We start from the raw sequence: 12,593 nt of genomic DNA, 5'->3' as shown, positions 1-12,593 counted from the left end.
ATATGTGTCGTCTTTCTTTTGCTTATTCCATATTGATTCACAACGGTTTAGATGTTTGTTGCATGATGTCATGACTTTTTTCATGATATATTGTGCTTGAGATATCTATTATTTCATGGATGTGTTCCATGATGCTGTAATGTTATTCCATGATGATTTGTGAATATTTATTATATGATTAAGATGATCTATTATTCCAATGTGTTGCTCCATGATTATTCGTTTTGTGATTTGTATGATTATTTTTTCATGATGATTTATTATTTGTTAATGTATATTACATTGGATAGATTTCATACAAATAAGAGATCCCCATGGTCAAAATTTGTGTACCGGGTTTGTATATATGTGCACATATTACATGTATTTCATGTTAAGGAGATTGTATAATATATACATGGGTTTAATCTTGATTTAATATATTCTGTGTTCCTCCAAGGTCTTTTCCTCTCCCTCCATTGGCCGGCTTGCATCATCCATATCCTTTTGGGGATCCTCCATTGGCCGGATTGCTCATCCGTAAGCCTGATTTCCTCATCCATCCTTGCCTCATCCAGGGTTTCCTCCATGGGCTCTTTTGGCTTCTCCACTGGCCTACTTGTCTCTTTCATTGTCTCCTCCATAAGCCCCTCTGCTTGTACACTAGCACCTTGCATATTCTCATTTGACCTTTCTTCATCCTCGACTCTTTCATCTTCGGCTGGTATGACCCCCTCGGCCCGTTGTGATTCCATTGTATTTGATGCAGGGGCTTCTTGTGGTTGCTCGTCATGTATTGTCATATCAATTGTGCGGTCATCCAAGCAGCTATCTTCAGCTTCTCTGGGGTTCGACATAGTGAGCAGGTGTTGTATTAGACTTGCCCGATATCTTTGCAAATAATCATATGTGTAGTTTTGCACAACACTCTGCAAAATTGAAAGACCACATGGTGAGAAGTCTTGTATAAAGAAAACCAAAATTGACTGAACGCATTGCCAAATGGTTACCTTAGTCATGAAAGGTTTTAATGCAAAGTAGCTTTGCAGGACATATTCTGCATGGAGAAGACATCTCCAGCTGCAAGAAGTTGCATCGATTTGATTTGTTACATGCACATCTTTGATTGGGGCTTTGTATAGTTCATACCTTCCACATAGCTTGCCATAAGCAAGCAATAATCTCTTTATACAACTGCACAAAGGAGTATCAGGATGTTAGCTTGAGGCTTTCAAATTTACATGGATATCTATAAGAAACCCTTTCTGATACATAACACTTACAGCCTAATTTCAGGGTGGGTTCCTTTTATTGAATTGAACACCCACACTGTTGGTTGCTCAACATCAAGGCATATGAGACTCCAGTGATGGTTGTTCTCATAAGGAAAAATGATTTACTTCCAGCATAGCACAGTGGAGAAACCAACTCTCGAATGTGCCAGATGGACTATTCTTCCGTCTAATAATCATTGACATTTGTGGATCAAGAAGAAACACCTCCGTGTGGGTGTGCGGTGGAAGTTGACTTTTGATCAAACTGCAGGGAGTGTACTTGAGATAGTACACGTACCATTTGAGTTTTCAAAGTTAGCAAAATATTAAAACTTACTTAAGACAAACATAGATAATTGTATCTGATATCTGAGCATCTGGATCCAACAATATATTAATGTCCATTGTATCCAGAGCCAGATTTCTGGCTCCATCTATAGATAGTATCTCTGCAACAAACCATCCTTCATTGAAAGTAGAGTATCTTTGTTGCTTGCATCTATGGATAGTGTCACATTGCATTCTCTTTGCCTCTGGGACTCCACTGCTAATTTGTCTTTCTCCTTAAGCTCTGCTTCCCTTATGTCTTCTGTTTGGCGAGCAACAGTCTCTGCCCTTGCCCTTGTATTAATCATGTGTGACATCTACAACTGTGACTTGTGGAAATAGCTCAGGGGGGTATAGAAAAATTTTCCTCATTTTCTTATCCCTGCAGACATTGGGGACCAGAACTTTGTCATACCTCCACCTTACCCTTTTTAGTGTCTCACTGTCTTTGTTCATTACAGTCACCCTGTGGGCATAGGCTGCTACAATGGTCATGTCACTGAAGTACTCAAGCAGGAAGTCCTCTGCTGCTTCCTATAGAGCCATCAGTGCAACCACTTTCCACCTTTTAGTGCCCCAGGTAGCTTCTTCACAAATGGACCTCACCATCCTCTGAAAGGGCAGCTTTGGTATGCACAAATCAACACATTTCTATGCCTTCCTAATTTCTCTGAAAAGTCCCATGAAGCTCTATAACTTCTTCACCCTTGGACCTTTCAAAATTTTACTTGGTTTTCCAGGTCTCTTTTTTGGGGTTGCAGATCTGCTACTTGCCTTAGCTGCTAACCCTGGTCCCTTGCCCACCTTCCTTGCAGTGGCCTTTGTGCTAGCCATTCCACTGTATAAGAGTAGAAGAGTATCTCTCTCTCTCTCTCTCTCTCTCTCTCTCTCTCTCTCTCTCTCTCTCTCTCTCTCTCTCTCTCTCTCTCTCTCTCTCTCTCTCTCTCTCTCTCTCTCTCTCTCTCTCTCTCTCTCCAAAACTCTCCCTGTCTCGCACCAAAACTTATCCCATTACTAACGGCACGCGTGAAAGATTTTTTTGACCCAAAAATACACCTCCACGCGCCGTTAGTGAAAAGGAAATAGAAAGACTCTCTCTCTCTCTCTCCTTCCCCCCTGTCTCCACTATTCCTCCCTCTCTCTATAACACAAACACACACACACAGACTCTCTCTCTCTCTCTCTCTCTCCAAAGCAGACCAAAACACACACACACACACACACACACACACACACACACACACAGACACTCCCTCTCTCTCAATCGTTCTCCTTGCCTCTCCACATTACTAAAGGCGCGCTTACAGACATCCAAATCGTAGGTGGTTGTCTCCGCGTTGTCGTGCTGTGACACGTACATAGTGGGAACGCATGCTACAAAATCTATCTTGTATTTTTTTTAGATACATAATTATATTTCCTATAATGTACATATGCATATGTAAGTATAAAAATAAGCTTTCTATCTCATCTTATTATTTATCTCAAGGGTAATGTATTCTTACTTTACCATCAGAAAAAATACTATGGGAAAAGTGTCAATAGCTCCGCCTCTTTAACTTGGGGCAAAAAAAGCATTGATTCTTTATTTCTACTATTTCATTATCATCTCACACCCTAGCTAGATCCTATATCTAGGGTAAACTCCAATATATATATATTCTATGTATTTTTTATACTTTTCTTATATTTCTTTTTAAATAGCTACTAGGAGAGAATCAAATCCTAGTGGGACACTAGGTGGCATGATTTCAAAGATACACTTATTTTAATGCATTATTGCAAACATGATTACAAAACTTTGTCAAGGAGCAATGTCATGATTTCATATGGCATGAGGTGTCCTTTGGAATCAAATGAAAGTCTAGGCTAAGGGGACCACATGAAGACTTTTGCTGCCAGAAATGGACCCTATTTTGATGAATTTTTTACACAAGGTTCCAATCCGAATTGGAGAATGATTTTAAAATGAAAATCGTAGCTAATGAGCTGAAGTTTCTGCCCATATTTTTACTTTTTTGGAGCTACGGTTGAGGAGATATGATCAAAATACTGGACCCCAGTCTGCCCACATCATGCAGGGACAGCTCATTTCCAACTTTTCCAATTCCTGTTCACACTGGCTCCTCTCTTCTTGTGTAAACCCTTGTGGGTTCCCTTCACCTATAAAAGGGGACCTCTTCTTCCTTGGAAGGAACTCAAGCATTCAAGCCATTGATGAGAGGAATTCTTGAGGGAGTGAGTAGTAATGCCTAATTGTACTTAGCCCCATTAACATAAGCCCAAGCCTACACTTTCTCCTAGAGGAAAACTAGCCATTCTTGTACGCCATCCTTGGAGGATCAACTCTAATCAAAGAAGGTGTTGTACTTGGCGTATCAATCAACGTTGAATTCTCCCCTCTTCTTCTCTCTCCCATCAATAATGGTGCCGAAGGGTTTCAAGTAAGATGTGTTCTACATTGATGCAACTGCAAAATAAGGAGAATGATGGAGCTGTGGTAGGATGCAACTGCAAAATAAGGAGAATGATGGAGCTGTGGTAGGATGCTACCAATCTAGTGGGAGAGTGAAGCAAGTGCATTTCTCAAATGATGATGAAGAAGTTGAAGATATTCCTAGGAGTTACTATTCACGAAGTCATTGGGCAAGGGCTACTACAGAAACTTTGGTCAAAGTAGGTGATCTTGAAGAGCCATTTGTTGCCTTGATTGACCATGGTTCAGAAATAAACATAATGTCAAAGAGTCTCTACAACAAGTGCAAATGGCCAATGGACACAGATCATGGTTGGATGGTAAAAGTGGCAAACAATTCATCCGGTGAATTGTATGCATCATGTCCAGGTGTGAAGGTGACAATAGGTGATGTAAAGATTGACCAAAACTTCTTTGTACAGGATACATCTTCATATCATCTCATCCTTGGACAGCCCTACATTGTGGGAGTTCGAATGGAAACAAAGGTAATGGACGATGGTTCAGCATATGCTAGGATACGTAGCAAAGATGGTAAACGTGCTGTCCAATTTCTCACAGTTTGTGTAAACCATGAAAGAAATCGTGACAACCTCAGAGAACACCCTCTACCAAAGGTGAGCAAAGAGTTTCATGATCATAGAGAAATGATGGGTTTTGGCCAAGTACCATTGTAAAGCGGGATTGCAGTGGTACAGAAAGAAAAAGGGTCTCGCCTGATCCAAAAATAGGTGAAGCATTTTCAAAGAGCTCCTTGGTAACAAAGAATGGATCAGTATGTTTTACAAAACTTGAAGATTTGAAGAGATGTGATAAGCAATATGTGCATAATGTAAAAATGTGCATGAAAAAGAGTGGGTTGCTAGAGCCTACTGAAAATGTTTTGGGTTTGTGTGAACAAGTTTCTTTTGTAGATACTATGGGTGAGCTTGATGCTATAATGAGGTCTAGTTTGCATCTTGAAAATGAAGTTGTGGAAGTTTGCTCTATGGAAATGTATCAAGTAATAGAAGCCTTTAAAGAAAGCCAAACAGTAGGCCCAGAAGTCCATGTTGAAACTAAATACAAGAGTGTAGCAAAGAAGGTGAAACCAGTAGCTTCACCCTTACCACCCAACAACAGGGAAAAGATTGAACAAGCTTCTTTACAACCAAGTTTGCGGAATCCTAAAAAGATCGGGCATACCTTCACAAAGGAGTCTTTTCAAGAGTTGCAGATTGGTTGCGAGGAGTTTCTAACACAGGAGGAGACAAAGTGCTTCAAAGAAATGCTTTCAAAGCATGGTAAGGCTTTTGCATTTGAGCCACATGAGATAGGATGTGTTGATCCTTATATTGTAGCTCCTATGGTAATTTTCACAATACCTCATGTGCCTTGGAATCTGCGGCCTATTCCGGTTCCAAAGGCTCATTTGCCAAAGTTGGTAGAGCTACTGAATGAGAAAATCAAAATGGGAATCTTGGAGCCTTCTTGTGCTCCATACTCAAACAGGTGGTTCACAGTTCCAAAGAAGAATGGTTCTCTACGCTTCATCCAAGATATGCAACCAGTGAACAAGGTTACAATTAGAAATGTAGGAACAGGTCCAATTGTGGATGAATTTGCAGAGGCGTTTGCAGGGAGGTCAATCTACTCAATGGGGGATCTCTACTCAGGGTATGATCAATTTCAGCTTGCAATCGAAAGCAGAGACTTGACAACCATGAGGACACCTTTGGGTTTGGTAAGGATGTGTACCTTGCCACAGGGAGCAACCAACTCGGTTGCACATATGATGAATGGGATGAATAAGGTCTTACGTGACTTTATTCCTCAAATCACAATGCCTTTCATTGATGATTTGCCTATCAAAGGATGTGAAGAAAATGACAAAGATGAAGCTTTGGATCTCAAGGGATGTCGCAGGTTTGTGGTAAATCACATAAATGATTGTGATAAAATTTTGTCTAGGTTGGAAGAAGTGAATCTTACATTGTCAGGGAAAAAGTCTATGTTTGGTGTCAAAGAAGTGCTCATTGTGGGGCACATGTGCGGGCCATATGGTAGGAAACCTTGTCCATCAAAGGTTGATGCCATCCAAAGAATGAAAGAAACATGCACTAGCATCACTGAGGTTAGAAGGTTTCTGGGAGCATGTGTCTTCTATGTTATTTGGATTCCACATTATGCACATGTAGCTGATCCTGTTTATCAGCTGCTTAGAAAGAATCAAAAGTTTAAATGGACAGAAGCACATGTAAAATCCATGAAAAAGCTAAAGGAGTTACTCCAGTCAGCAACGACTTTAAGAAAGGTAGACTATGAGTGTCAAAGGCCAGTGATTGTGACAGTAGATACCAGTCCTACAGGGATTGGATGGGCAATAGGGAAAGATGACAAAGAAGGACACAGGTATGTGGTAAGATTTGGAGCAAAGGTACTAAGTGCTCGCCAAAGAAACTATCCACAGATAAAGAGAGAGTTATGGGGTATGGTTACAGCCTTGAAAAGTGGGAAAGAGTACCTAATTGGTGCATGTGTGGTTGTAGAAACAGATTGTCTACCACTTCTTGGGATGATTACAAGCTGCTCAACACCAGACATTGCTATGTTGCGGTGGATTGCCTACATTAAGTCCTTAAATCCCGAGTTTAAGCACATTGCAGGTAAAGACAATACAGTGGCAGATATGCTATCAAGGGCAAGGTATGAAGATGAGTCACAAATGATTGATGAGGGAGATGATGTAGGCACAAAATTCTATTCTATCTCTCATGTCAAAGGTAACAATGTCTGCATGACTAATTCACTTGAATTGTTCTTGAAAGATCTTTATGAAGGTGATTGGCTTTCTATTGGAAGGTACTTGAGTACTCTAACAAAACAGGATGATTGGTCTGAACAAGAATTCAAGAGAATACGCAGGAAAGCATATGGGTACTTTTTAAGGGATGGTTACTTGTGGAAGCATCCTAAACAAAAGGGTGCTACACCACAATGGGTTATATGTAAAAAAGAGACTCAAGTAAAGCTCATGCAAGAGTTTCATGAGAGTCTATGGGCTGGACACAGGGGTGTGTGGGCAACCTTCTCCAAGTTGAAAGAAAAATACTGGTGGAAGGGTATGTATAAAGATGTATCTCAGTTTGTAGAGTCATGTGTAACTTGTCAAATGTATTCAAATGTTCGACATCGTGATGGATTGCACCCTACATATCCACTAGCCATGCACTATAAATGGGTTGTGGATCTAGTCACGATGCCTTTAGGACTCTGGCAGATGAGATACTTGGTTCTTGCACGAGAGGACCTAACTAACCAGGTTGAAGGAAGAGCATTAAGAGCTAAGACCACAGAAGCTGTGTGCAAATTCCTTCTTGATGAGGTGATTTGCCGTTATGGTTGTGTGGGAAAAATCACTGCAGATCGAGGTGAACTGGATGCCGAAGAAGCAAGGGAGTTCTTTTCTAGATTAGGGGTCAAGCTTTCTCTTACTACAGCTTACAACCCTGAAGGCAATGGAAAGAGTGAAAGAGGGCATCCTCCTATCATCAAAGCTTTGGCCAAGGCTTGCGAAGGAAGAATTGGTGAGTGGCCAAAACTGTTACCATATGCTTTATGGGCTGATCGTACAACACATAGCTCAGTAACTGGCTACATGCCTGCGGAGCTAATGTATGGTCAAAAGCCAGTGATGCCGATTGAAGATACAATTCCTACATGGAATGTACTACCTTGGCAAGAGGGGCTTAGTAGGGAAGATCTCCTTGCACTGCGTATAAGACAGCTAGAGAGAAGACCTGGAGACATTGAAGCTGCAAAAGAACGACTCAAAAATGCAAGGTTGAAAAACAAGGACTATTTTGATAAGCGACATCGACTCAGGAGCAAAGCAATTGACAAAGGTGACTGGGTTTTAGTGTATGATAGTAGCCTTGATAACCAGCATACAGTCATGCGTAAGTTCTCAAAACGATGGTTTGGACCATATGTTGTAAAGCATGTGCATGAAAATGCTACTTACAGCTTGTCTGAACTAGATGGTACAGAAGTAAAGATTCCCATTGCAGGAAAAAGGATTAAAATGTTTAAGAGAAGAGGAGACAATGATCTCGAAGATATGGATGAGGAAGAAGAGAGAAACACAGGTGAAGATCAAAGTGAACATGAAGCCCTGGAATCATCTAGTGAAGAAGAAGACAAGGAAGATGTACAATCTTACAAAGAGACAATGTGGCACATACCGGAGGATGTGCAGGTTTAGAGGGGGTGGATGTCGTGCTGTGACACGTACATAGTGGGAACGCATGCTACAAAATCTATCTTGTATTTTTTTTAGATACATAATTATATTTCCTATAATGTACATATGCATATGTAAGTATAAAAATAAGCTTTCTATCTCATCTTATTATTTATCTCAAGGGTAATGTATTCTTACTTTACCATAAAAAAAAATACTATGGGAAAAGTGTCAATAGCTTCGCCTCTTTAACTTGGGGCAAAAAAAGCATTGATTCTTTATTTCTACTATTTCATTATCATCTCACACCCTAGCTAGATCCTATATCTAGGGTAAACTCCAATATATATATATTCTATGTATTTTTTATACTTTTCTTATATTTCTTTTTAAATAGCTACTAGGAGAGAATCAAATCCTAGTGGGACACTAGGTGGCATGATTTCAAAGATACACTTATTTTAATGCATTATTGCAAGCATGATTACAAAACTTTGTCAAGGAGCAATGTCATGATTTCATATGGCATGAGGTGTCCTTTGGAATCAAATGAAAGTCTAGGTTAAGGGGACCACATGAAGACTTTTGCTGCCAGAAATGGACCCTATTTTGATGAATTTTTTACACAAGGTTCCAATCCGAATTGGAGAATGATTTTAAAATGAAAATCGTAGCTAATGAGCTGAAGTTTCTGCCCATATTTTTACTTTTTTGGAGCTACGGTTGAGGAGATATGATCAAAATACTGGACCCCAGTCTGCCCACATCATGCAGGGACAGCTCATTTCCAACTTTTCCAATTCCTGTTCACACTGGCTCCTCTCTTCTTGTGTAAACCCTTGTGGGTTCCCTTCACCTATAAAAGGGGACCTCTTCTTCCTTGGAAGGAACTCAAGCATTCAAGCCATTGATGAGAGGAATTCTTGAGGGAGTGAGTAGTAATGCCTAATTGTACTTAGCCCCATTAACATAAGCCCAAGCCTACACTTTCTCCTAGAGGAAAACTAGCCATTCTTGTACGCCATCCTTGGAGGATCAACTCTAATCAAAGAAGGTGTTGTACTTGGCGTATCAATCAACGTTGAATTCTCCCCTCTTCTTCTCTCTCCCATCAATAATGGTGCCGAAGGGTTTCAAGTAAGATGTGTTCTACATTGATGTTTTCTTGATTTCTTGTTGTTTTCATTTTCATCTCTAATCCAACATATATATATGTATCTAATCTCATCTCCTTAACCAAACCTATCTCTCTCATTCTTAGTAATTCATCCTCTCTAGGTTCTCTTTGCTACAGGTACATCTCTCCCCGCAGTATCCTTATTGCCTACGGGCAAGAATAGGGCTTGGGAGGGAAACTTCTCATCTCTTCACTTCTCTCATATCTACATTTCTCACATACTATCCTAGATGAATAACCCACATGATGATCATTTCTATCGCTTTCACTCTATACGATCTATTAGAATTAACGTATGGATTAGCCGTAAAATACACTTTCAACAACGTATAGTGTTTCTCTTCGGTCCTGAAAGGCTCAATGAAATACTTCTATCACCGGATCCCATCATACTACCTCTCATAGACTATAATTTTTCTTTTGATGTAAGCGTAGTTATCTTGCTATGAACCAAGAGGATTTGTACACACAATTAATCCCAATCACTAGGCAAAAAATATATATTATGGTAAGCACAAAACTACAATTCCAAAGAACAATTCGTAGCCTATTTGGTCAGCCAAGATTGAATGCCATTAACTCATCCATTAACCCTTTCATATTACCCATGATACGATATGACCATAGCCTTGATGTTTTCATCTTCGTATTGTTTTGACATTCTCTTTTGCGTTCTTTCTTTGTGTGTGTGTGAGTGCAAGAGAGAAAGAGTGAGTCTTCTTTGATTGCACTTCTTTCCAAACCCTAGTCTTCATGGCATCCATGGTTTAACTCCTTCATATAGCTTTTGTTGAGTTCTCTCACAAACTCTCACAGCCATAAGCCCGGTGCTTTCCTGGCAAGACCGCAAATTTCTCGATAGCGTGCCATTAGAGAGAGAGAGAGAGAGAGAGAGAGAGAGAGAGAGAGAGAGAGAGAGGTTCTGTGTGTGAGTGTGTGTGTGTGTGTGTGTTGTATGTGTGTGTGTGTGTAAGAGAGAGAGATATGAAATTTCCTACGAGAGAAAGAAAGAGAGAAAATGAAACACACACACACACACGCACAGAGAGAGAGAGAGAGAGAGAGAGAGAGAGAGAGAGAGAGAGAGAGAGAGAGAGAGAGAGAGAGAGAGAGAGAGAGACCTTTGAGAAAGAGAGACGGTGATAGAGAGAGAGAGAGAGAGAGGCAGAGGGTGACCTTTTAGAAAGATAGATAGAGAGAGAGAGAGAGAGAGAGAGAGAGAGAGAGAGAGAGAGAGAGAGAGAGAGAGAGATAGATAGATAGATTATATTATCGTCCACGGAGGTCATATATGACCTATGGGACCAGAAAAGAACAAAACATTACAATGGATAGGGTTGTCATATACATCTCAGTTGAGGACTGAGGGTCCAATGGGGGATAAACAAGAAAAGAGAACAAGAAAAAACCTAAGAGGGAGCAAGTGGGAGGGAGGCTCGTTTAGGAGTTTGAAACTCCTGGATGATGGCTTTACCTCCTTGGTACATTGCCCATTTTCCTGCTGCACGTGCTTCGCGTACCTTTTGAAGTTCTACTTTTTTTTGTTTGAGTTGAGCGGGTGTAAGATCTTCCGCAAACCAAAATTTAGTGTCTTGGAGAAGCCTTGATTGTTGAAGGAGTCTGATTCGATCCAATTTAGTCTTGAGAGTGAGGATGGCATGGTTGGTTCGATACTCGTGTGTAACTACAGTGATTGCCTCTTCATCCCATTGTATCATGGGGAGTGCCACTTGAATTAGAGGAAGTGCCTTACCAAATTCGATGTCCCCCTTCCCTTTCCAGCCGCTTGGAAGCCCGTCGATGTGGACATTGAGGGCGATGTCATCTTGCCTTTGTCGTTCGCGTAGCGTAGAAGCCACACGGGCTTCAACTTTGTTAGAGATGACCTCTTGCACGTGATTCTTGACAGCCTTTGTGAGGGTGGTTTCTACATCTACCTTCGTTTTCTTGAGCTTGGCTTCCATCTGCTCGATCTCTTCTTTCTTGTCTTTCTCCATTGTGGTGAGCTGAAGCTCAATGGCAACAATTCTCTGTTTCAGCTCGTCGTTCTCCTTGCGGAGCCTTTCAACTTTATTTTGGAGGCGGATAGTGCTGTCTAGCTTTGGGGGCGTTGCCACAACCCCGGCGAAGGTAAGTTTGTTGCGGGACGAAGCCCTAGTAGCCATGCTCATGTGATTGTGGCTTCTTGTGGTGTGACTCTGGTTGATGTTAGAGCTCGATGCTTTTGAGGCCAGCTGAGCCAGTCAATGTTGAAAAATCAAATCGATGGCAGGCAAAGCTTCCCTCGCAAAAGACTACCCCTGTGATGCTAGTCGACGCGGCAATGGTGCAGACAGTCGATGCGGCAACGGCAATGGTGCAGAGAGAGAGAGAGAGAGAGAGAGAGAGAGAGAGAGAGAGAGAGAGAGAGAGAGAGAGAGAGAGAGAGGTCCAAACCTTTGTAGGAGAAGCGAAGCCTACTCTCTTTTTCACGTTCTTTCTGTCGGAGACGCAGACGGAGGCTCAGTTTCTCTTTTTCTCACTCTCTTTCACTCTCTCGGTGTCTATCTTTCTCTCTCATGCCTTTTAGGTGTCACGTTTTAACGTATCCAGGCGCATTAAATGACCACACGTGCAGCATCATGCACACTAGATTCTATTTTAATTACCATGTGGGGTGCCATCGGGGGTAACCGTTATATGTGTCTAGAAGAGAGAGAGAGAGAGAGAGAGAGAGAGAGAGAGAGAGAGAGAGAGAGAGAGAGAGAGAGAGAGAGAGAGAGAGAGAGAGAGAGAGAGAGAGAGAGATAGAACCATAGAAAGAGAGTGAAACCTCAGAATTGAGCAAGAAAGAGAGAGAGAGAGAGAAAGAGAAACTGAGAGACAGAGAAAGAGAGAGAGGGAGGGAGACTCATTACTATTAGAGAGAGAGAGAGAGAGAGAGAGAGAGAGAGAGAGAGAGAGAGAGAGAGGGACAGAGAGAAAGCAAAGGAAGCGCAATGGAGCAGACGGCTCCCATGGAGTTTTTGCAAACTCCACCAACAAAAGGTTATCTCTCACTCTCTCCCTCTTTCTTTCTTTGTATATTTCTAACAATAGCTAGCAGAGTGTGTGTGTGTGTGTGTGGAAATAAACAAAAACCCATACTGTTGAACACAC

At 41.3% G+C, this 12,593-nt stretch overlaps 1 protein-coding gene across 1 annotated transcript; it reads right to left on the bottom strand.

Annotated features, from left to right (window-relative positions):
• Positions 1–10,864: 10,864 nt before the first annotated feature.
• On the bottom strand, positions 10,865–11,626 carry LOC147444518 (uncharacterized). Its single transcript, XM_086527873.1, has one exon. The coding sequence runs from the start codon at positions 11,624–11,626 to the stop codon at positions 10,865–10,867; it is 762 nt and encodes a 253-aa protein (XP_086383999.1).
• Between the last annotated feature and the right edge of the window lie 967 nt (positions 11,627–12,593).

The sequence above is a fragment of the Adiantum capillus-veneris genome, chromosome 13 (assembly GCF_014529385.1).
Source record: "Adiantum capillus-veneris isolate H3 chromosome 13, ASM1452938v2, whole genome shotgun sequence".
Taxonomy (NCBI): Eukaryota; Viridiplantae; Streptophyta; class Polypodiopsida; order Polypodiales; family Pteridaceae; genus Adiantum; species Adiantum capillus-veneris.
The sequence above is the reverse complement of the archived record's forward strand: the minus strand, read 5'-3'. Positions and strand labels throughout refer to the sequence as shown.

Coding starts and splice junctions, on each gene's coding strand:
- LOC147444518 (XM_086527873.1), bottom strand. CDS start 11,626: ATGAGCATGGCTACTAGGGCTTCGTCCCGCAACAAACTTACCTTCGCC.